At 42.8% G+C, this 26095-nt stretch overlaps 1 protein-coding gene across 2 annotated transcripts in view; it reads left to right on the top strand.

Annotated features, from left to right (window-relative positions):
- CDH13 (cadherin 13) overlaps positions 1-26095 on the top strand; it is a 1208179-nt gene that overhangs the window by 1011132 nt on the left and 170952 nt on the right. For both annotated transcript variants that reach the window (XM_029608118.1, XM_029608117.1), the window contains exons 9-10: positions 8595-8777; positions 11482-11735. In XM_029608118.1, the coding sequence (XP_029463978.1) occupies positions 8595-8777; positions 11482-11735 (437 nt within the window). The remainder of the gene's footprint in view (positions 1-8594; positions 8778-11481; positions 11736-26095) is intronic.

Here is a 26095-nt window from a genome sequence, read left to right as displayed (position 1 = left end):
CATCTGAAGAAAATAGGAAAAAGCATAAGCATTGTCAAGTTAAGTATAAAACATTGATAAGACAGGTGAAGAGAGAATTTGAAATGAAGTTGGCCGTAGAGGCAAAAACTCATAATAAAAACTTTTAAAAATATATCCAAAGCAAGAAACCTGTGAGGGAGATGGTTGGACCGTTAGATGACCAAGGGATTAAAGGGGCTTTTAGGGAAGATAAGGCCATTGCGGAAAGACTAAATGAATACTTTGCTCCCATGTTTACTAATGAGAATGTTGGGGAGATACCAGTTCCAGAGCCAGTTTTCAAGGGTGATAAGTCAGATGAACTGAACAAAATCAATGTGAATCTGGAAGATGTAGTAGCTAGATTGACAAACTAAAGAGTAGTTTGTCAATCTAGCTACTAGTAGGACCAGATGGTATGCATCCTAGGGTACTGAAGGAACTAAAAAATGAAATTTCTGATCTATTAGTTAAAATTTGTAACCTTTCATTAAAATCATCCATCATACCTGAAGAGTGGAGGGTGGCCAGTGTAACCCCAATATTTAAAAAGGGCTCCAGGGGCGATCTGGGAATCTATAGACCAGTGAGCCTGACGTCAGTGCCGGGAAAAATAGTGGAAATCATTCTAAAGATCAAAATCATAGAGCATATAGAAAGACATAGTTTAATAGAACACAGTCAACATGGATTTACCCAAGGGAAGTCTTGCCTAACATATCTGCTTCATTTTTTTGAAGGGGATAATAAACATGTGGATAAACGTAAACTGGTAGATGTAGTGTATGAATTTTCAGAAGGCGTTTGACAAATTCCCTCATGAGAGGCTTCTAAGAAAACTAAAAAGTCAGGGGATAGGAAGTGATGTTCTTTTGTGGATTATAAACTGGTTAAAAGACAGGAAACAGAGAGTAGGATAAAATGGTAAATTTTCTCAGCGGAAAAGGGTAAACAGTGGAGTTCCTCAGGAATCTGTACTTGGACTGGTGCTTATCAATATATTTATAAATGACCTGGAAAGGAATACAATGAGTGAGGTTATCAAATTTGCAGATGATACAAAATTATTCAGAGTAGTTAAATCACAAGAGGAGTGTGATACGTTACAGGTTGACCTTGTGAGACTGGAAGATTGAGCATCCAAATGGCAGATGAAATTTAATGTGGACAAGTGCAAGGTGTTGCATATAGGGAAAAATAACCCTTGCTGTAGTTATATGATGTTAGGTTCCATATTAGGAGCTACCACCCAGGAAAAAGATCTAGGCATCAGAGTGGATAATACTTTAAAATCGTTGGCTCAGTGTGCTGTAGCAGTCAAAAAGACAAACAGAATGTTAGGAATTATTAGGAAGGGAATGGTTAATAAAACGGAATTGTCAAACGCTCCATGGTGAGACCGCACCTTGAATACTGTGTACAATTTTGGTCCCCGCTTCTCAAAAAAGTTGCGATGGAGAAGGTACAGAGAAGGGCAACCAAAATGATAAAGGAGATGGAACAGCTCCCCTATGAGGAAAGGCTGAAGAGGAAGTAGGCTGTTCAGCTTGGAGAAGAGACGGCTGAGGGGGGATATGATAGAGGTCTTTAAAATCATAAGAGGTCTTGAAAGAGAAGATGTGAATCAGTTATTTATACTTTCGGATAATAGAAGGACTGGGGGGCACTCCATGAAGTTAGCAAGTAGCACATTTAAGACTAATCAAAGAAAATTCTTTTTCACTTAACGCACAATTAAACTCTGGAATTTGTTGCCAGAGGATGTGGTTAGTGCAGTTAGTGTAGCTCGGTTTAAAAAAGGTTTGGATAAGTTCTTGGAGAAGTCCATTCACTGCTATTAATCAAGTTGACTTAGGGAATGGCCTCTGCTATTACTGACATCAGTAGCATGGGATCTTCTTGGTGTTTGGGTACTTGCCAGGTTCTTGTGGCCTGGTTTGGCCTCTGTTAGAAACAGGATGCTGGGCTTGATGTATCTGACCCAGCATGGCAATTTCTTATGTTCTCATGTTCTTCCTGATGCTTCCACCAGCACTGAATCTAATTGTAGATGTGTCATTTTCCAATCCCACCCAAACCATTCCCCCAGGAATGCTTCCCCTAAATGTGACTGAAAGTACACCCATTGTGGAAGATTTTGCATATGTTGAGCTGTATGGAGAGAAGGCAGTTTTTCAGACAGCCCTTGTGGTGGTTGAGCATCCACTGCACCACTGCATCCACAGAAACAAATGCACTTCTCTTTAAAGTGGTAAAAAGCGTGCTTCTCCAGTACCATGGAGATAAAGATAACTGTCCACTTATGATTTCTGACTCGATGTAGTCATTCAAGATTAGAGTTTATTAGGACTGTTCCAAAGAAGGGGACCCTTATGCTCTTAAACACTCATGAACTATCATCACTTTTGTGGGTTCAATAAAAGGTATCGCAGCCGCCCACAAAGAATTCAGTTTCCTGCAGGACGGATGTGGGCACGCTAGCTCTGCATTGATTTCTTTTCCGCTGCAATACACAATAAAGAATAAGTGAGCTACTCTGACTTTTTGGTAAATGTGGGTTTTACATGGAGAAGCACTTTTTATTCCACTGGGACGGCAGCGTCCTATTACCAAGGGATTCTTAAGGGCGCCGATGACGGGGCCACTTAAACAGGCCCAAAAGGGGATAAATGAACCCTTTAACTGAGTAAAATTAATCAACTTGCTCTCGAAAAATTCCTGTGCTTTTGGGGAATTGCAAGAGCTTTTCACACTTTAACAGTCTAGACCAAGAATATGCTTGACATTGTTTTGGAGGGGTTTTTTGTACTTTTACTCAGTACAGTGCACGTTTTATAAGAGGTCCATGTTCCGCACCATTTGTCTACTTAAGTCCGAACTCAGCCGGATGAATGATGGGATTTGAAAATTCAGCCTTGCTGATTGGTTCCAAAATAGCCAGCTAATGGTTTAACCAGCGAAAAGGTTATTCGGCTAGCCCGGAGGCATTTCAAAGCAGAGCTGGCTATCGGGCTATGTTAGCCAGCAAACGTCAATTTTCAGCATCATTGAGCTAACAAGGCAAAGAACTTTAGGGCTGATGCAGAACAGTCCTACTTATCTGGCTAATTTTGACATAGATGGGTATATTTAGTGGCATGTCATACTGCTGATAAATTTATCTGGCTAACTTTGATAGCCAGCTAGATGCTGAATATAGATCTCTAAGGGGGTCATTTTCAAAAGCGATCGCACGCGAAAAGGGACTTTTCACACGCGATCACTAAATGGGGGCGTAGTCGGAGCAGAGTCTGCCCCGGAAGAGGAGGAGTCAGGGCGGCACCAGGGCCAACGCTGTGCAGACATCGCTGGCAGCGAAAGGTAAGGACCCTTATCGCTGCCGGTTTCACGCCGAATAACTACACCTTTTATGGAGTAGTTATTCGGTGTGAAAGCCGGCAGCCAGCGCACTGCAGTGGTGCAATGGCTGCCGGCTTTCGCAGGCCCGCCCCCCACTTCGTCCCCCCGCCCCCCATTACCTCCGGATTTTCTAAGGTTTGCAACCGTAGAAAATCCAGCTCTAAATGCCTAAATCACAAGCTTTTGTCTCAAATACATTTAGAACAATTTGTAAACAGGAGGAGACAAATTTGAATCCAAGACAAGCACATTTTGAGTTCAAGTTTTATTAATTTGCAAAAGCACTAGTTTTGTTACATTCTGTTAAACTATGTTTTTGTAAAACAAGTGAAAGGTCTGTAATTATGGCTAATATAAAAAAAAAAAATTCTGCTTATTATTTCCTGCAATGCCTTCCATCTCTCTCCTCCTCATCTATTATAAATCTTATCAGAGAAACATTCTATGCAGCCTCTGTTATGAATTTAATTTCTGTGTTTTCTCTCACAACTCCTCCAGTATCTACGCTGAGCAGTGCAGCAACACTCTTCTCGCCAAGTCACTTCCATGCTGCTATTTAGTTAGCTAGAAACTGTCAGTCGAGAATAAATGCTTGGCTTTGCTCTTCCTCAGGGGATGTGAATGCTACTTCAGCAGCATGGCATTTTATCCAGGTTTCCCCACTTAGTGGTGTAGTGCACCAGTCACTGAGATACTGAGCCAGTTGGAGTGCTTGAACTATTTTCTCTTGCAAAATACATCCAAAATGAAATGTCTAGAAAATAACTATTTAATAAAAAAAATATTTGAGAGGTCATTGTGTTTCTTCTATGCATAGATTTTCATATTGACTTTCTGTTGGTCTCCTTGGAGAATTTCTATCAGGTATGCAGTTGCTTGGGCTTTATTAATAAAATAATGAATACTGAACATGGAAGGAAGCTGGGACTTAAGTTTCTTTTACCTCCATGGACACAGAATGGGAACAAAGTCTTACTCCACCCCACTGAAGGAGGATAACCTTAAAACATGTGCGCACGCACCCATATACGCAGGTATATGGAAGCGCACATGCATGCACACGATATAAAATACTCATTATTCTACCCAACAACTTATTCTTGTATCTACAAGATATGTGGAATGTAGTCTTAAACATAGCCAGATAAGTAGCATTGTAATACTTATCCGCCTATCTTTCTTAGCCCCATTATAAAGTGTTTTTCAAACTTATCCAGCAGCAAAGCCACCACTTAACATGAGAAGACAAAATGTATTCAGATACGTGGTGTAATTCTGCTATATGCACATATTTGTCCTCCTAATTTTAATCATTTACACAAAATTTAAATCGCACATTTTTCTTAATTGTTGCCATTTTTGCGTGTAAAGCCTCTAATTTTGTAATATGCACGTGATAGGGAAATTACCAGTTTTCCCAATTAGTCCACCAGTTTTCCCAGCCTACTTACAGTTCATGCAGACTCTTCTGGCTCTTCAGCCTGAAGTCCACCCATGTCATCCAGACCCCTCACCCAGTCATTTTTGTACTTTTAAGATGTTTATGATTCCTTACATCAGATATTAAGCAAAAGTAAATATACACAAGCAAAAGATGGATACGCCTCACTTTAGCAGCTTCTTAAATAGTAGGGATGTGAATCGTTGTTTGACGATTTAAAAAAATCGTCCGATATTTTTTAAATCGTCAAAAATTGTTAGAGTGCGCGATACAATAGAAATTCCCCCGATTTATCGTGAAACATCGTTAATGGGTTAGTGTCCACTAACGGGAGTTATTTGGGGGGAGGGCGGGAAAACCGGCACACCAAAACAACCCCTAAACCCACCCCGACCCTTTAAAACACAACCTTACCTTCCCCCACCCTCCCGAACCCCCCCAAAACAGTTTTAAAATTACCTGGTGGTCCAGTGGGGGCACGGGGAGCGATCTCCTGCTCTTGGGCCGTCAGCTGCCACTAATAAAAATGGCGCCGATGGCCCTTTGCCCTTACCATGTGACAGGTTATCCGTGCCATTGGCCGGCCCCTGTCACATGGTAGGAGCACTGGATGGCTGGCGCCATCTTTAAAAATGGCGCCGGCCATTTTAAAGATGGCCAGCCATTTTAAAGATGGTTAGCGCCATCTTTAAAAATGGCGCCGGCCATTTTAAAGATGGCCAGCCATTTTAAAGATGGTTAGCGCCATCCAGTGCTCCTACCATGTGACAGGGGCCGGCCAATGGCACGGATACCCTGTCACATGGTAAGGGCAAAGGGCCATCGGCGCCATTTTTATTAGTGGCAGCTGACGGCCCAAGAGCGGGAGATCGCTCCCCGTGCCCCCACTGGACCACCAGGTAATTTTAAAACTGTTTTGGGGTGGTTCGGGAAGCAAAGGGGTCATTTTTAAAGGGTCGGGGTGGGTTTTTTGTTTATCAGTTCGGGCGCAGCCGATAAACAAAAAACCAATCATGCCGGACTATAAAAATTGTAAGATTTGAATCGGAACCGGAACCGAACTGATTCCGGTTCCGATTCACATCTCTCTTAAATAGTAACTTAAGTGCATTCATGTGGGCCCATCCCCGGAAGAGCCCCGGGCCGCCTTTTTTTAAACATAACCAATGTACGCCCAGTCCTTGTTTTCCATGCATCTGTAGTGCTTTTTAAAATAGCACATACGCACATGCATGTGCTATTTTTTTATGCCCGCATCATTTGAAAATTCACCTAATAATGAACATCTCTTATATTACTACTAAAATCCAAAGAACCCCCAAATACATGTGTACACAAGCTTTTACAGAAATGGAAAGAAAATAGTTCAAAATGGTGAATAAGCAATATAACATCTCTATTCTTAGATACCTGACCCTAGACTGCAGTCTGCATTAATCAGTGGGAAACAGCTCAAACCGCAAGATGTATTTAATCTGTATACTAAAGTACGTCTCAGAAAACATGTATCTATCAACTGGTTGGGAGTCAGTGTTTGCTGGGTTGTCTGTGTATATAAGCTTAAGGGCTACCCTTCACTCCCAGTCATGATCTTTTGTGTCTGGTGGAACAGCATCCTTCTCATGATCCACTGCCTCTGGAGAAACTGTACCGATGTGTCTGTGTGTCTTTGCATCTGGTGGAAATTTACCTTCCTGCACACACCCACATCTTCTGGCTCTCCAGCCCCCCTCCCCCCCCCCACACACACACCTGAAGTTCATTCTCTATTTCTGACTCCACCCTTTCCTTAATCCTCTGCATCTGGTGCATCTTCACTCCTGCAGTGATCCTTTGTGTCAAGTGGATCTGTACCTCAGCTTAATCCTGTTGCATTTGCCGGTCGCAGTCCCCCACACAGCCGTCGCAGTCGCAGTCCCCACGCCGGTCGCAGCCCCCCACGCAGCCATGCTGCGGCGCAGCTCAGGCAGGCCCTGGTACACTGGCGGCAGCAGGGACCTACTGCCAACGTGGCCCCTCTTGGGCTCCCTGCTGGGCAGTCATGGCTGGCCCCCTCCGGCGCTGCTCTCTCCCGACGTGCGACCTCAGGCTCTTCCCTCTCCTCGACCCCCTTAGGCCCGCGCGTGCACCACCTCCTGTGATTTAAAGGGATTGCGGCAGGAAATTGCCAATGCCCCTCCCTTCAGCTACCACCACCTTTTTCTATTTAAGGCAAGGTCTGGCCTGCATACCTTGCCTTGGCTTCTTGGCTGCTTGGCTTTTGCTCATGTTCCTCCCCAGATGGTTTTCATGAGCTCCTGACCCATTTTCTGATTGGACTGCCTTTGGACCCTGACTTTCGCCTGGATATGACTATGAGATTCGCCGCCTGCCCCAACTTTAGCCAGGATAACCATCACAAGATTCGCCACCTGCCACGACCGCAGCCTGAATACCAACTACATGATTCACCGCCAGCATCTAGCCTTGCTTGAACTCTGACCCTCTCCTGTGTCCAGACCCCGCACCTAGCTCCAGCCAGCTTCACCACTCCACCGGGACTTCCAGAGACCCCACGTAAGCCCAGCCGGCCCCTATACCCAAGGGCTCGACCTGAGGGGAACGTGGGCCGGTGGTGATGAAGCTCCAGGGGGGTCTCTGTTCCTCTACGGCCTTACCTGCTGACGGTGGGGACCTGTGGGGCTCAACTCCTCCTCGGCCCAGGGGTCCACCACCCGCAACAGTAACAAATCCTTTGCATCTGATGGCACTCCACCCCAAATTGCCATCCCCATGATCCTCTGTGTCGATCATGGGGATGGCAATTTGGGGACTACAGCTATGGCATCTTACAGAAAAGTTTGAAACAGAATGCTTACCACAGATCTTTCTCATTCTATATTAAGCCAACAGCATCAGGCTGACGTTGGATCTCTCACAGTGATCATTTTCACCACTGTGAGCCATCATGTGGCTGCATTACAGTGTAGAGCAAGGCTATCATAAAGGCACGGGTTGTACAAATGATTACAATTATATGTACCAGAGACAATTTTATGTTGGTAGTAGTCAAAAAAAAACCAAAAAAAAAAAACCCAAAAATAATTCAAACAATAAAAAGAAACTAAATTATGGTGTATCTAGCATATATTAAGTTTCTGTACAGCATATAACAGTGGTAGTTATGGTACATCTAAATGACTAATTACTTCCCCAGTTGAAAGTAAGATATTTCTATTAAAATACTTTGCAGGTGAAAAACTGCCAAAATAGATGCATTGTGTGTTGAATTGATGATTATGCAAATTACTCACTGGTCTTTCCATTCAAAGGAAACATGATTAAGGTTTTTGATGAATGCTTTTGATTACCAATTAATCAGACCCTACTTTTTTTTAATAGCATTTCAGAAATTACTGTGTTTCCAACAAGAAGATAGCTCAGTATTCCAATTTCATTTTTGGACTTCACTTCTTTTTTGTTTTTGTTTTATTTCTTTTAACATCACTCACCATTAGATTTTTCATCTTAGTCAAGAGACGTTTCTAGTTTGCCAATGCTACCTCATTTTTACTTATGCACAATCTAACAAATGTGCACTGTTTGCTTTTGGAATGCATTATTCACAACTCATGAAATTTGCTTTCTTTTAAGAATTATATCTTTGCTCCGGTATCATAAATAATTCATTGAGATGTGTTTTTTAAAGAGCCTTCTCTTGTTCACTAGTCAAATTTGCTATCAGTCATTCACTGCCATGTATTCTACTTTTTAGTTCCAAGCCACAGTGAAGGAAGGTGTTATTGGTGTGATCGTCAACTTAACAGTTGAAGACCAGGATGATCCAACCACAGGAGCTTGGAGAGCTGTCTACACCATCATTAATGGAAACCCTGGTCAGAGCTTTAAAATCCACACAAACCCTCAGACCAATGAAGGAATGCTCTCTGTCGTTAAAGTAAGAGTAAAAGCTTTCTTAAGAGTGATGTTTAGTTCGTAGAAAAGGATGACGCATACACTCTTCTCCTAAATCATGAAAAATATCGGCATAGGCTAGATGAACATTTTTGCATGTCTGTATTTTGTTACCAAGGATTGCTTGAAATTTTGGTCTAGATCTAAATTCTTTGATGGTTGTGACATACTCTATAAATTACATAGAAATATTATGAAGATGGTTTTGCTCCATTTTAATTAGATTTAAGTAATTATGTTATCAAACTTCAATATACGCAACAAAGATTAATTAAATCACATTATAAGGTCCAGCTACTAAAGGTGTGAAATATATTTGATACTGTAAAGTCCAAATTCAAAAAGTTTGTTTGGCAAAATTCAGGACTTAGCTTGACAAATTGTGTGACTTAAAACTCCCGCCATGCTGACCATCTCTGATTTACCTGGGTAAGGGTTTAGATGGATAAAACTTACCTTGATAAATCACAGGTGTCCTGAGATGGGGCTAGGTTTTTCAGATAACTTGTGCCTAAAGGGTTATCCTAAAGTTAGCTGGATAAACTGGCTATATTCAGAGGCACAATTTTGCCACTGACTATCCGGTTTAAGTTAACCAGATAAGTTTATCTGGATAACCTATCTAGACAGCCCACAACTGAATATGAATATCAGAATGTCCTGTTTGAAGAATATTAATTGATAGGCACTTGTATTATCCAAAATCATGGTTTCAAAAAAATTCCAGTAGAAACATATTCATCGATTAAAGCAATTTAAAAGAATTGGATCCTAAAATAAATGCGGTTCAGAATTCCTGCATATCAGAAGGGTCAGATAAAATTCCTGTGAGTTTCTCTTCAGACTGACCCTGCAGGTCATTATCACATGCATTAACTCTTTCCTGATGTCAACATCAGACACTGGATGGAGGAAGCACACTGACCATTCTCCAATATGGATGTCAGCTCAAACTAAAGACAAGAGGCCAAAAACACTTGCCCACACTTCAGTCATAACACTGCATTTGTTATACTACCCTACTGCATAGGAATTAGTAGGTAGGGGAGCAAATAAAAGAAAGAGAAAAATCTCTTATTCTTAGGGGAAAAATCCTTGTCGAAAGTAGGTTCAGCTTGGAGAAGAGACGGCTGAGGGAGATATAATAGAGGTCTACAAACTCATGAAAGAACTTGATCATGTAAATGTGAATCGGTTATTTACTCTTTCGGATAATATAAGGACTAGGGGGCACTCCATGAAGTTAGCAAGTATCTCATTTAAAACAAATCGGAGAAAATTCTTTTTAACTCAATGCATAATTAAGCTCTGGAATTCATTGCCAGAGGATGTGATTATGGCAGTTAGTGTAGCTGTGTTTAAAAAAGGTTTAGATAAGTTGCTAGAATAGAAGCCAATAAACTGCTATTAATCAATAAGAATTAGTAGCTTGGAATCTATTCATTTAATGTTTGGGTACTTGCCAGGTTCTTACGGCCTGGATTGGCCACTGTTGGACACAGGATACTGGGCTTGATGGACCCTTGGTCTGACCCAGTATGGCATATTATATTGTTACAGAGAAGTTAGAAAGTGCTATATAAAAGTGATTTTCAAAGAGCCTTCTCTTGTTCACTAGTTGAATTCGCTATCAGTCATTCAATGATCCTTTCTCCAGTCTTGGAATATAGTCCCCAGGCAGCTGCTCTACCCTCACCAGTCTGTAGCCTGAATTTTGTACATCAGCTCAGTCCTTTCTTTAGACCTACATGGTCTTGACAGCTTACAGTACTTCATTTTGGATAATTCTTATGTTGATTCAGAATTGTCAGGTTACCAGCATTCTGCCCTATGTAATGTGTTAAAAAGAAAAAAAATAATGTGATTTTTAACTAGTAAATAAGGAAAACATAACCTATGAAACATAGAGCATCTAAACATTGGCAGTCTGAAATTACTTCTGTTAGTGGTCAATTACTCCAAGTAAAGCAGAAACTTGAAGAATCACTAAGTATGTCCTAAGATCATTACATGAACCCATAATCATTTAAACTTCAATAGAAATCTTTTTGGAATCTCCATGGTCATATACAGAATGCATTCAGTTTTGCACTAAACTTAAAAATGGCCAGGAATATAAGAAGATTATCAATAGCTCATACTTTGATTGATCAATCAAGTCTCCTTTGCAGAACAAAGTTTGCTCAAAGTCTCTTTGTATGTAATCTTCTATGTATATATAATACATGTATTGCTTTCGGTGGCTTCTGTCTGTTGGGGACCGTGCTGGAAAGGATGAGAGTCTTTGGGACAGGAGAGAAGAGTGATGGGGTCAGGCAGGTGAATATTCTTCATGGAATGTTCACGGGTGGCAGCTGTTAGAAGATAATAGGTAATAATTGTTTTTATAGAATTTGATCCTTATTCCATTGCATCTCATATCAGAGACGTTATAATTCTGGAATTTATTTCTTTAAATAAAGGAGAACTCTGTAAGCATATTTTGTCACTTTACTTGAGCAAGACTCCCATTGATATTATTAATTATCATCTGTAAGTTAGCTAGTGCATGCAACACCATGAACCAAGCTGCAAAGAATGTGACAAATAGCCACAGGTGATAAACACATTATTGAAATCTGGTATATCATCAGAGAAAGGGTAACTATGCAGAAATATACATAAAGCATTGTTACCATGTTTTGCAGCCTTTAGACTATGAGATCTCAGCCTTCCACACTCTTCTGATCAAAGTAGAGAACGAAGATCCCCTGGTACCTGATATCGGATACGGTCCTAGCTCCACCGCGACAGTGCAGATTACCGTAGAGGATGTAAATGAAGGTCCAGTGTTTCACCCGGAGCCAATGAATGTGACCAAACCTGAGGACATCCCCATAGGTAGCGCTGTATTCACAGTCAGTGCCACAGACCCAGATACTCTTCAGCATCAGACTATTAGGTAAGTGCACCTTTCTTCCATCCTAGCAGGCAGGAAAGCTTCCATCTGTTGGGTATCATGTTGTACCTCATTGAGCTTGTTAGGGATATGGATAAGGCATGATGGTTCAGGTTATAATAAAAATTCTCGGCCTGATGGAGCTATGGAACTGCACTTAGTCGAGTGATGACAGCTCTCCCTGTAGTGAACCGTAGCAATGAAGCAGTAGAGTGCCACAACAAAGTCACTGATTAGGTGAAAGTGCTGTTAGTGAAATACTGGCATCAAGAGAATTCAGGGGGCAGAGCCAGCTCCTGATCGGAGTAAATGCTTTTTTTTCTTCTGCACTGCTGTGATGTGCTGGAAGAAAGCGACTCCGGTCTTTTGTAATCCAGCTTACAGATGTTTTATTTCCTCGGTTATAGCAGTTCTCCTTGTCCTCTCAATGAAATGATTGTCATCCAGATTCAGAAGCAATCAAGTCATAGTAATAAATGGCACCAAACGTAAATGATGGTGTTTACTAGTAAATTTACCATGCATGAACACTTTGGATCAGCAAGAAACAGAGTTTTGCATAGGACAGAAATTTAATTCCATAGGTAGGTTACAGAAGCAGAAGATTTAAGTGCTGTCATAGCTTCATATTTAAAGATAAGAGAATCAATTAGAAAGCTAACTTTTTTGACATGATTGCTATTCCTTGATTTAAACTCCTAAGGATCTGTTATGTTCTCATATTCCTTACTATAATAGGCATTACTCATTGGTTCCCGAAACTACTCCCATAAGAACACAGTCCTTTATATTCTAAACTTTGCAAAAGAAAATCCGTATTGCAATCAAAATTATCCAAATACCCCAAAATTCAGAATGAATAAATGTCATTTATATTGTATTGTTTTTGGCCTGGCAAAATTGGAATTGGACTGTGGTGCGATGAGACTTCAACTACCTGGGGTATTCCCCCTATTTTCCTAACTTTCCCCAGCACAGTTAATGAAGTGATGTCCTTGTCCTAGAGCCACACAGACCGCAAATCCCTCCTAAACCCTGGCACACTTGCAACCTACTTCCAACCAGCAGGTGTCACCATTGAGCAGTAGCTAGGACTGTGAGCATCACCTGCACTGCCTCCAGGGACATTGCTAGTTCAGGCAGATGGGGGCCTGAATCTGTGTGCTAGTGCCCTGAATTGTCATTGCTCGCTTGCAGCCTCGAGTCCTCTGGAGCAACCGATGACTTTTGGCCCAGTGCTGCCTTCAGTGAGCTTAAGCCCTGCAGCTCCCAAATTCGCTTGCTGGACTTGCGAGATTGCAAGGCTTTTAGAACAAGGCAGGAGTCCGGGCATGGCTGTGCCTCAGATTGTTTTGTTTTTGACTTAGCAGTTTCCGCCTGCTCCTTTGTACCTCCAGCTCAACCAGAAGTGGGGCTGGGAGGCCGGTGTAATGAGCCTTCATTCGCAACTTTCCTGGAAATCTTTTCCTCTGTTTCATATCTCCTCCCAATTTACCTGTAGTCCAGTCATTTTTTAAAGAAGGATAGAGATGTAACTTATTGGAACATATCTAGATATATCTCTATGCACTCTGCTGAGCCTCTTTTTGGCTTATATCAAAAGCAAGGTCTGAAGCATGAGCTAAAATTCCTTCATGGCTAAAATTGAGAGCTCGTGCGTTATGGGATAGTTAACTCTCTGCCACCCAACTCTAAATGGACACAAAAGCATTCTGACCATGGCCAAAACAAGAGAATTAAATCTCCTGTAAAAAAAAAAAAAAAGAAGAAGAAGAAAATAAACAGTTTTATGGATATGCGTTTGGTGGAATTAAACTATCGGGAATTGGGACAGCTGAATAATTTGCAAATTTGGCTATTTAAAAAATGTCAGATGGCAAAATTTCAGGCCTCAAACAACAGCTATTTCCAAAAGTGATGCAACATAAGTGCAATTATTGCAAACACTCTTGTGGAAGCCCCCCGAGGAAATGCTTGGTGCGTGAAACATCATGAGGGTCCCTTTGATCATGTTATCTGCTTCCCTGAATGACAATCATATAGAGTTTGGGGTATCTTTATTTTTTTTTTTTTAATTTTAGCAAAATGTATCACATTGCCTTGTAATGATAGAGCGCCTCAGCACCATTTGGTTTTCTGGAGAGGTGAAGGTGGATATTAACTGCTTCTTCTTACTATGATATGCCTGGGCATCAGCACTGCAAAAAAAAATTAATAATGTAATACGGATTCCCTGTTTATCCCTTCCAAAAGTTATTTTGGTTCCTTTTCTCTAGTAAAGCCAGATCTCTCTGAACCTGAGAATCAAAGCTGTATAATGTAGCCCAAATCAGATCACGCTTAATCTGATCTTGTCATGGCTATCAGGTTAGTGCATCTGTGAAAAACCCTCCCTAAATCTCAGTAAAAACGACAGAGGTACCATCTGTTCCATGCTTGTGCAAGAATTATTCCATTATAACAATTATAACATTATAACAGCGATTCCACCAGGCGCTGTTATAGAGGGGCAGCCCACTACCATCGGGCACTTAAAGAAAACTACATCTTGTAAGAAAAAGACACAAAAAAATAGTAAAAATGAACTGAGATGTGCTCCCCTTCGTGCGAACCTTTGTGCTCCTTCTAATATAATTATATTTATGTTAATAATTTAACTTTTATTAATGTTATTTAGCTTTTTGCTTTGTTTAAAATTATTTCATTATTGACGTTTAAATGTATTGGACTAAGGAATTTTACTTCCTGCTTATTCTGTTTCATTGTTAACCGATTTGATATGCATTTTATGCAGGAAAATCGGTATAAAAAAACTATAAATAAATAAATAAATAAATATAACAAACCTTGGGTCTGAGTAAGTTCTCGTGCCCTTTTCCACCCTCACAGGACAGTGTTACCTATACATTAATTTTGTCTAGCAACACTCTAAGAGGCCTAGTTAGTAAAACATGTTAAAAAAATATCATGCTTAAAGCTGTTTTCGATGTGCGTTAGTTTGGCTGTTTGATTAAGCCCTAAGTAAATCCCATGTTGGTATGACACCATTAACATGCGTTAAGTTACCAGCTGTGGTAATGTCCACACATTACTACCACCCCTCCCCCTCACCATGATGAACTGAAGGGTAAATATAAATAGCTCTGTGCTGCCCCAACTCGTAAGCTGATACCCTCCTTTCCTCCCCTACAAGCACATACCCTCTATCCCCCAAAGAACATACGCTCTCTCTCTCCCTCCCGCAGAACCTCTCCCCCATATCAAAACATGTCCTCTTTAGATAAAACCCACGTCCTCATTTCCCAAAAGATAACCCTCGTCTGACCCCCTCCCTCCTCAATCCTCTCTCCTCCCTATGACCTCCCATCTCACCCAAAATCATAGTCCAAGGGACCCAGTGGGCAAGAGTGATGCCCGATCGCTCCTGCCCTGCCAACACCGAAATTCAAAATGGTGCCAGCTGTCCCAAGGGTCCACTTTGCTTCTACGGTGAAGCCCCAATTACTTCTTTCTAGGGGGAATTAGATTGAAAGAGAGCTCCACTTCTCGCAATCGATCACAGAGAAATAGATCCACAGCATTTACGTTACCTTCATATTTCCTGAGCGGGTACCTACCTGGCTGTTAAGAGTTCAAATCCATGACTTTCTTTCCGCTTACTAGAGAGCTTCTAATAATTCAAGAAAAAAAAATATATAGATCAGGAGGACAATGCCCTCTGTGTTTGACAAATCGCTTCTAAGCTGTCAGGCAATCCAAGTCCAAACTCAGCATGTGTTTCGACCAAAAGGAGGGCCAGCGTAACAACCCCCAAGCCCAGCATGACGGGGTGACAGTCTCTGGAGGGGTGTGACAAAGGGAAACAGCAGAACCCATCCTCACAGCCACACAAACTCAAAGAGCCATCAGAGCTTTAAATCACTTCATTTTCACATCTGTTGTGTATACAAATCTACAGCAGCACCCAGGGTGGCTTTTCTCCATAACTTTGTTCATTTTCTATTCTAGGCTTTATGACGTTTTTTTTTTAAGTTGTTGACTCAGTTTTTGTGTAAACGCCTCTAAAAGGATCCTGAGCTGTTGCCTTACAGGTCTCTGCTATTCCCGGAGAGTCTTGGGGCCTCATTTTGTAAAGTATCGCAGGCCTGCGATACTTTACAAAATTGCGTTAATGGGGGGTGGGGGGTGGGGGGGGGGGCGGTCCTGCGCTACCCGGCAGCGAGCGCGCCGCCGCGGTGCGCTCGCTGCCGGTTTCTCGCCCAATAGCGCCACCATAGGAGGTGTAGCTATTGGGCGCGAAGTAGGACGGCGAAAAGGCACTTACCTTTTCGCCGTCCGTGGCGGTCTTCACGGAGTCGGCCCCGGTGACGCCCCGACTCCTCCTCTTCCGGGGCCGACTCCGCCCCGATTTAGGTAGCGCAATCCTGCGATAGCCTTGAAAAATAAGGCCCTAAGGGTGTAACGTTAAGTTGCCCGGACGGAAGAACTTTGAAAAGCGATAGTTACTAAATTCATAGACTCTTATTGTTCTTCTCTTCCTCTGTCAGCTGCAATCCTTGGAGAAGGAAGTCTTTCAAAAAAAAACCAGCAATACGTCTCCTATTAATTCTCCTCCTTGTGCTTTAACACCCCGATAACCATCTTTTTTTCTTCTTAATCCCTAACTATGACAACCACAGAGGCTTCCCAGGAAAACTGGTGCCTTTAGAGAGCACCGGTTTGCGTTATAATAACCTTGTGAAATAATAATTATATTGCTTGTCTTTTAGAGCCAGTAAGACCTGTTGCTACTGGAAAAACTTGATAACCCTGGAGGGACAACAGATTGGGGGTGGGGGAAGGAAGGAAAAGGGGGCATGAGGGGAAAGAGAGGAAACACAAGAAAGGTGGAGGGGAGAAGCTATGGGAGAGGGAAAGAGAGAAGGCCAGAGGAGTGACAGGGTGAGGGAAGGGAGAGAGGCAGAAGTGATCCAGCTTCCAGTTTCACTGGTCCCACTCTATGGAATGGGGTGCCTCTGGATATTTACTTATCTGATTTGCAGGAAACTTTCAAAGGCAGGGCTATTTGTCCAAGCCTTTTCATAATTTCCTGGTTTTTTTTGGGCCATCTTTGAGTCCTAATTCTTGCTTTATGGTGCTGTGTCAAGCACTTGCTGATAGGGATGTGCAGGTGGAAAAAAAAATAATTTAATTTAAAAATTCATTTCATGGGGACTCCAATTTGTTTCTTTAGTTTCAAAACACAAAATAAAAAAACTGTTTTTTTTAGTTTGATTCATTTTCATTTGCCATTACAGTCAATGATGGAAGCATTACAGCTTATATTGGGCAGCCCATTAAGCTCCGGAATTGGGGTTTTCTTATCACTTATCTTAAAATCTTTGGGAAGAAATCATCAGAAGGGGAAATGAAATCCAAGGTACCTAGAAAGACTGTGGATACTGGATGGTGGCGCCAAAAGTGGCATGAATTGCTTAAGACTCTGTAAAGGAGCAAAGGGGTACAAGCATTGGCAGGTGTTCTGCAAATCATTGTGAGAGGAGCAAAAAAAGCAACAAAAGTGGTAACACCCCAAGGCTTCAAAAGAGAGCACCAGCAACAGTGACATGAACTCTTGATAGCATCTTAGGTGCTATAGTTACACAATGTTAGGTTCCATATTAGGAGCTAGTAGGGATGTGCAGAGGGACGCCATACGTTGCATTCGGGATTTGGATTCGTCGGGGGGCAGATGCGTTGCATTTGGCCGTATGGCGCCCTGATACGTTAATACGTCGATTTCTATTCGTTCCCCCGCTAAAATTAAATTAACTACAACCCCCTACCCTCCTGACCCCCCCCCCCCCAAGACTTACCAAAACTCCCTGGTGGTCCAGCGGGGGGTCCGGGAGCCATCCCCTGCACTCACACCCTTGGTTCCGGTTTCAAAATGGCGCCGATAGCCTTTGCCCATACTATGTCACAGGGGCTACCGGTGCCATTGGCCAGCGCCTGTCACATGGCCATTGGCGCCATCCTGAGCTCCTACCATGTGACAGGGGCTGACCAATGGCACCGGCAGCCCCTGTGACATAGTATGGGCAAAGGCTAGGCGCCATTTTCATTACTGGCAGCCGACGGTCCGAGTGCAGGAGGTTGCTCCCGGACCCCCGCTGGGCCACCAGGGACTTTTGGCAAGTCTTGGGGGGGTCAGGAGGGTCCCCCAAGACTTGCCAAAAGTCCCTGGTGGTCCTACACTGTATCCGTCCATGTCTAAAACTCTGCCAGATCCTGCTCCGCTCCAGTGTGGTCCGCGACCAGCCACAGGCGGCTGTGTAGGGCGCGCCCCGGTGCAGGCCTCTTCTGAATCTTCGCCATGTTCCACATCTTCGCCTGGAGTCTGCTTCGCGTTCAGCGTGGTCTGTGACCAGCCATAGGCGGCTGTGTAGGGTGTGCTGCGATGCAATTCTCACCCAGTACTTTCGCCTGCCTCTTGAATCCTTGCCTGAAACTTCCGAGCAACTTGGATCCTTGTCCAGGTCTTCTGAATCTCTTGAATCCTTGTCTGAGTCCTCTGAGTCTTCTAAATCTCCTGAGTCCTTGTTTAAGTCTTCATCTGAGTCTCCTGAGTATCCAAGTCTTCGTCTGAATCCTCTGTGTATCCTGAGTCTTCATCCAAGTCTTCATGTTCCTGCCCTCAGCCTCCGTCTGGCCTCACGCACTCGTTCCCCAGCAACGGGTCCAGAAGGGCTATCGAGTGGCCGGAGGGTTACTCTCGAGATCAGCAATGTGTTGCTGGACCTCATTGGTGATGTAGGTCCAGTGGAGGTGTGAGCCTGCCTAGTTCCTGTTCTAGAATCTTCGCCTTGTCTTTGCTTCAGCCCTGTTCCTGCTCCACCCGTGTTCGTACCAGCTCACCTCCCGTGATGTGTCTTGGGGCTCCTCCCTGAGCCATGCCGCAGCCCAAGGTCTCACATCTTCGTTAGATGGGACCGCACCTCTGAGCACCTAACCGGGCCTGAGGACGTGCTCCACAACAGGAAGTGTCTCATTGGGTGACCAATGTGACATATAAATGATTTCAGGTTTTGTGAGATTTAAGGGCAGTGATTATAATGTAACCATTTTTGAATTGTATCCATAAAAATCTCTAATTCTCTCAAAGCTAATGCTATTGATTGAAGGGAAAAAAAAACAGCTGTATGTCGTCAGCATTAATTCTAAGGTTAACACCCAGGCATTCAAGAATTTTACATAGTGGGGTTAGATATACATTAAATAAAGTGACCAAAAGCATCGACCACTGGGGAACTCCCATTTTGAACAGTTTGACCTGTCGTTATTCATCACCACTTTATATTTCCCTATTACTCAGGAAAGATGTAATCCATTTTGTGATGCTACAGCTTTTAGCCTTCCCCTCCTGGGCTTCCAAATTAAGTACAGGAGGCAGGGCCACATCATCATAGGGACTATGAGCACGCAGTAACTCAGAATCTCCAGATTCAGGCAACTGTGCAGCCACCCAGTCTACCTTTGAGGAGCTAAGCAGGTGGGTCAGCAGAGGTGTCAGCAGTGGGTAACGGATACCGTTAGTGGGTGCCGAGGGAAAAGGCAGCATTGCAGCACTAGACCTGGCTAGGAGTTGGAGGGAGCAACAAATTTTAAATTGCTCATTGGAGCCAGAAATCTTGCACCAGTTCTGACCAACAGCCTCCATCCGTGCATTTCCAAGGCAGTATTAACCAGCATCTTAGCACTTCTAACCCAACTAGACTTGAGAGAATTATAGAGTATGCATCACGCAGGAAAGTTTTGTGCAGAAAGCACTACAGGACTTTTGATTGAAAGGGCTAAATTTAAGGAGCAGAAAAAAAGTGCCACTTCCTCAATGGTAGAATTGGCACCCGGCTCCCTTTTTTTTGGACAGGTTGATCTAGTATGAATTTTACTACATTGCATGTGTAACCCCTGCCCCAACTTGCCCTGGGATGCAGGAGCTCACATGGGAGGTCATGGGACCAGGACTGCATCCATGCTCTATGATTCTTTCCGCATGGGAGGGAAAAGTCAGTCTTTCAAGGGCATTTTCTCACCAGGAAAAAAAAAATCCTCCATGCTGTAGCTGCTCTTAAAAAAAAAAAAAAAAAAAAGTAATTTACTGGCGATGAACTTGGTTGCAGGAAACAGAAATCGCAGCATTACAATATAGCTTAGTGCACTATTTAGTACAGAAAACTTAAGTCCATCATTATTAGCACCAAAAATACTGTCTTCACTAGGAAAGGCTGCCCACCCTGGCAGATAAGCTCTCTAGGCCAGGCACCCCCTCCTTCTAGGCTGTTCCCCAATACCAGCCTCTCTGGATGCAACTCTCTTTCTATTTCCCTTTCTCTTCTAATATTCAAATCTGGTGAGCCTCTGGCTGATTCCTTTTTTTCAGTCAGCAGCTCGTAGGGCTTTCCGTTATTAGGCAATTTCCCCTCTGAATTCCCACAAAAGCCAATCTTCTTCTCTAACTTCTAAAGAAATCCTTCAGAAATGGATCTTCAGGAAATTTAGAAACCTTCAGGAAAACCTCAGGAATTGTTCTGGGACCCACAAACAAAGACCTCCCTAATCCTGAAGTCCTGGGCACCCCAACCCCCATGACAACAAGCAGTTCTGTCAGACCTCTCCCTTTTAAGTGACCACCCCCTAGCACCTCTAATAGTCAAAGAGACATCCCAAAGAATTCGGAACCCCAGTGACACATGAGGTTTGTTAAACCTATGGTACCTCTCACTGGGGGGTGTCAGACCTCTTCTGGTACATTCCTACTCTACTCTGACATCACTCACTATATACAGGGTCTGTTGAGACCACTGATGCACTCTAGTAAAGAGCAATTTAGGGACCCCATGCATGGACTAGTCAATCTCAATTTCCTAAGCAGAAAACTGTATCGCCTCGCATGCAATGGGATAAAAGCATGACTGGATTGACCTGTCCGAAAACAATGGAACAGAGATCACGTGATGCACTGACATGCTTGCAGCTTGAAGTGTGAGCTCCTACCCGATCCTTTAAAATACCTTTCTTTTTGCATCCTTTGGCGTGCCTTTCTTTCATAAAACGTCCGCGAAAGATTTACAGAACCGGACTATTACAAAACTTTGGGCAGACAACAAGTCGAAAACGAAGAATTCAAAAGATAAACTGCAGCTGGAGCATGAGGATTGAAATATGGCTGATAATGGCTCCTCAGGAGATGATGATGAGAACAACTGAGATTTATTTTAAAAATTATTTGATACTTTTTCTAAAAAAAATGTTGCGAAATATTGATTAGAAATTAACGATTGTTGTGGAGAAGATCACAAATCTTGTGGCCTCTGAAGAGAAACTAGAAAATGTGGACGTACAGGTGACTGATTTAGAAGACGCATACACTAATTATGGCCATAAGATTGATAAACTTACCAAAACAGTGCGGATGTTGGAAGACAGAGCAGAAGATTTGGAGAATTGCAGCTGCCATAACAACATTCATATTATCGGCTTGCCTGAGGCCGCTGAAGGCCGTGACATAGTTGAATTTATCTCAAAATGGCTACCGGAGCTGGTGGATTTTGCAATTAAAAATAAGAAGGTGAAAGTGGATAAAGTATATCAAACTGCTGGTCCATGACCTGCACCGACTAATCGGCCTCAGGCTACATTGGTCCTATTTCATCATTTTGGAGATAAACAGAGAATACTAGAATTGGCTAGAAGGAAAAAGGAATTGTTTTTCAGCAACAGTGTGTTTTCTGTTCCCAGAATTTTCAGCTGCGGTACAAAAACAAAGACAAGGTTTTGTAGAAGTCAAGCGTAAGTTGAGAAAAAAAGGCTACTCTTATAACATGTAATAATCTACAAAACTGAGAGTTATGGACAATGGCCAGGTAAAAATTGTTCAGTCTCTGGAGGAGGTGTCTAATTTCTTGTGAAATCAGGCTTTGTCTACCTCACAGCCACCTTATTGACTTTCTGGAAACATTGGCACTCCTTAATCATGAGATAGTGTGGAGAACATAAAGTGGAAGGTCAGGATTTTGGCTTGGATACAGTGCAGATCCCTCTCAAGATGGGCAGTTTGGTTGTTTTATTTTATTTTTTATAATTTACCCCTGCAAACTTGCAATGGTTGGCTGAATGTACATTGCATGGAAACAGATTTTGCTCAATATACTGTAAAAGCAGTACTTGATTTTTTTTATCAGGTTTTTTTTCTTTCTATTTTCCTTTGATATTGACTTGCATTGTCCAGGACAGTACATTAACTGACTTGGATATTTTTTCCTTATTTGGTACAGATGCCAAACTTTGTGTAGCCTTTTAAGCTCCCAAGTACTTTTGAACAAGTCTTTTGGCTTTTTTCTTTTAGCTTTTTTTCTTTTTTCTGCAAAATCTGCATAGGAACAGCTTCTCAGTAGTTGCTAAGCAAAGTTGCAAAACTTGTGGGGAGTTAAAATCAGTAAACGATGCATGATCTTGTTTTTTATATTATTTTGCACTATGTATGTATTGTGGCTGCCGTGGTGCTTACTGGAATGGAGGGGAACATTAATGGGGTATGGGGAATTTAGGTGCGGGGGGGGGTCTGTTTTATTTTGGCTGTGGGATTTCAATAAATTTGTTGTCAAACGTTTGTTGTTTTAAGAATCTCTCAATGTGCGGGGCTTATCTAATTTGATTAGGAGAAGTTGCCTATTACATTTTCTTAAGAAGCACGTGGCTCATATTGTATTTCTTCAAGAAACTCATATGTTATCCAAGGAACATGATAAACTGGCAAGAGGTTGTTTAGGTACAGTTGTTGCCTCCTCTTGTTCTACTCGTAGTAGAGGAGCTTGTATTTTGATTAATAAAAATTTACCATTCACAATTTGATGGAACTTTAGGGATCCCATGGGAAGATATGTTATCCTGGAAGGTGAATTATATGGTACCTCCCTAGCTTTAGTTAACGTGTATGGCCCTAATCAGTATTTTGAAGATTTTTTCGCCTCCTTATTTGATAGGCTTAAATCTTTTCCCACAACTAACATTATAATGGGTAGTGATTGGAACCTATGTCTTAATTCCCAATTGGATAGGTCTCATGCATCCAACATATCTCTCCCACTTCCTCTAACTCTACAGAACAGTATTCAAATTTATGATTTAACAGATATTTGGAGAGTGAGGTATCCCACTAGTCAGAATTAATCTTGTCATTCACCAAGACATGGTACCTATAGTAGGATAGACATTTTCTTATGTAGTCCTTCTGTCCTTGGGAATAGTTTGGATGTGATATTCTATCTTCTCATTTATCTGATCATCACCCAATATCTTTAACTATAGATTTTCACAAAGATAGGGGTGCACATACTAGATGGAGACTCAATGTATTATATTTGAAGCAGGAGGACTTTGATATTTTAATTAGGAAAACAATACAGGATTTTCACTCTCATCAACCTACTGACGATTAAGACCTAGGTTGCATTGGAAAACACTGAAAGTGGTTCTCGCCCCCATTCACTAATTCTAAAAAGAAACAATTTCAAATAGCATAGCTGGACCTACAAAACAAAATCCTGGAACTTGAAACTAAACATAAAAACGATTGTTTGTGGCATACTTACAGAGTGTTACGTATGCCGGCCATGGCAGACCCACAGCTCGGCCCCCTCACCTCTTTCAGAGTGATCCAGCACCTGGTCCCTCGTCTCTGGCAGCTGTGAGCTGCCGGCTCCATCCTTGGGCTGCCCCTGGGGCTTCCAGCTCTGCTACAGCTCCTGATGCTCTGCGTCAGGCCTCTCCGCATGGCCCGCGGAGAGACGCTGTCCCGACCAGCACCGTACCCCTCCCTGGGCATGCGTGCACAACTAATCCTTTAATAGGGCCCGCGGTGGGAACCTGGTCACGGCCCTGGATGATTACGTCGACTGAGCTCCGGTATATAAGCCCGGGCCCTGGATGATGACGTCGACTGAGCTCCGGTATATAAGCCCGGGCTCCGCTCTCTCAAATTGCCTTTGCAACAGGTCCCCTCACTAGTTGAGTACTCGTTGCTTCTTCTGTTCCTGGTTCGCGATCCTGATTGCCTTCATTCCTGTTTCCTTGTTCCTGTGTTCCTGTTCCTTCATCTCTCCTCCGAATTGCTAACCTGGTTTGACCTCTGCATTACCTGACTACTCCATTACCTCTCTCCAGCCCCGGACCTCTGCATCGCCTGACTACTCCGTTGCCTCTCTCCAGCCCCAGACCTCTGCATTGCCTGACTACTCCGTTGCTTCTCTCCAGCCCTGGACTTTTGCTTCGTCTGACCATCCTTTGACTCTCTCCTCGTCCAGACCTCAGCCTTGCTTGCCACTGCTTCCAGACTGCTGCCAGCCCTGATCCCAGCTTGCTTCAAGATGCCTCTTCAGCCTTTGTCCTGGATGTGGTCCATTCAGGCTTCGGCCTGCTCTTGCTCGGGGGCTGTCAGATTGTGTTCCTATTGGCGCCCGAGTCTCCGGGACTCTGCTCGTCCAGTACAGACTGATACCTACACTAGTTGCTGCCTCTGGCTGACTTCGATCCACCCATTGATGACCACTGACAGAGGCCACCTAAGTCCAGCCGGCCCCGGCAACCAAAGGCTCAACCCGCGGGGAACAAGGGCAGGTATTGGTGAAGCGCCAGCCGGCCTCCGTCTATCAGCCCTCTCTGCCTGCTGATGGTGGGGATCCGTAGGATCCCTCCTACGGGTAGTGTCAACTCCACCTCGGCCCAAGGATCGACCTCCAGCGCAACACAGAGCCTTACATTTTTGGCTAGAGATGAATTGTCTAAACTACAAATACAATATGTAGAAAAAACATATTGCTATACAAAACAAAGGTATTATGACCAGGCAAATAAACCCATTTACTAGCTCAATTGATTAATATTAAGCAATCCTCTAGGGTGATAGGGACCATCAGAGGTTCCACAGGGACATTAGTGCATTCAACATCACACATTTCATTGGAATTCAAAAATTATTTTGAACAGTTATATAGTGATCCCACAAGAGCTTCCAATGATGAGAGAGGAATTTTTACTATCTGCTAAACTCCCAAAGATTCCAGTGAAACTACAGAATGATCTCATTTCCCCTTTCACGGGACCTGAGATAGCTCAAGGTATTAAACATTGGCATTAAATTAAAGCCCAGGACCCAATGGTTTTCCACTGGACTTTTATAAATAATTTCAACAGGAAATGTGCCCTTTACTTTTAGAGCTGTTTATCTTTATGGGTACCCCTTCTTTTCATCTTGGTAGGTTATTGGATGCTTTGATTACCCTGATACCGAAACCAAGCAAAGATCCTCTACAATGTAGATCTTATAGACCGATATCCTTGATAAATGTAGATATGAAGATTTTTGCAAACGTGTTACAACTCCGGTTGAAATTGATCTTACCACAGCTAATTTGTGTGGCTCAAACTGGATTTGTTAAGGGGAGGCACTCAGTGGATATTATTTAACATTTTTCATGGAGCAAAATATAAACGAATCCCTAGATGCAGATAAAGTGTATGATCGGGTTTCCCTGGAAATATCTATTTCATACTTTTTATTATTTTGGATTCCCTTTACAGTTCCAACACTGGATTAAAGCACTTTATAAAATTCCTAGTACTCAGATAGTAGTCAATGGAGCGCTCTCTAACCCGTTTTCTATACAACACGATAGATTGGAAAAATTATTAACTAGACCTAAGCCACAATCTAAAATACTGTCTAGAGCAGGGGTGGGCAATTCCGGTCCTCGAGGGCTGCAAACCAGTCGGGTTTTCAGGATATCCTTAATGAATATGCATGAGAGAGACCTGCATACACACTGCCTCAGTTGTATGCAAATCTATTTCATGCATATTCATTAGGGGTATCCTGAAAACCCGACTGGTTTGCAGCCCTCGAGGACTGGAATTGCCCACCCCTGGTCTAGAGTATATGCGCATTTATTTGAAAAAATGTATGACCCAGAAACTCCGGCCTCATTGAATTACAAATGGAACAATGACCTATCTTTAGGCTATGACAAGGATGACTGGAGGGTGATCTGGAAGAAAGGTCTCAAGCTGGAATGAGGTTAGAGAACTGATGTTTAAACTTTTACATCGCACCTTTAGGTTTCCTTTATTTTATTCTAAATTCAGTGCATCAAATGCACTGTCCTGGAAGGGCTGTGGATCTCAGGCCTCTTATCTCCATATGAGGTGGGACTGTGTGATTGTACGAAGTTTTTGGGAAAAATTACAGGGGAATGCTCAGGCAGTCATTGGTCAACATATTCTTTTTTCAGTTGTACTGTGCTTGCTGGGTTTTTGGGGAGATAAAG

The sequence above is a fragment of the Rhinatrema bivittatum genome, chromosome 7 (assembly GCF_901001135.1).
Source record: "Rhinatrema bivittatum chromosome 7, aRhiBiv1.1, whole genome shotgun sequence".
In the NCBI taxonomy this organism is placed as follows: domain Eukaryota; kingdom Metazoa; phylum Chordata; class Amphibia; order Gymnophiona; family Rhinatrematidae; genus Rhinatrema; species Rhinatrema bivittatum.
Note: the sequence above shows the minus strand (reverse complement) of the source record. Positions and strands in the feature narration are given on the sequence as shown.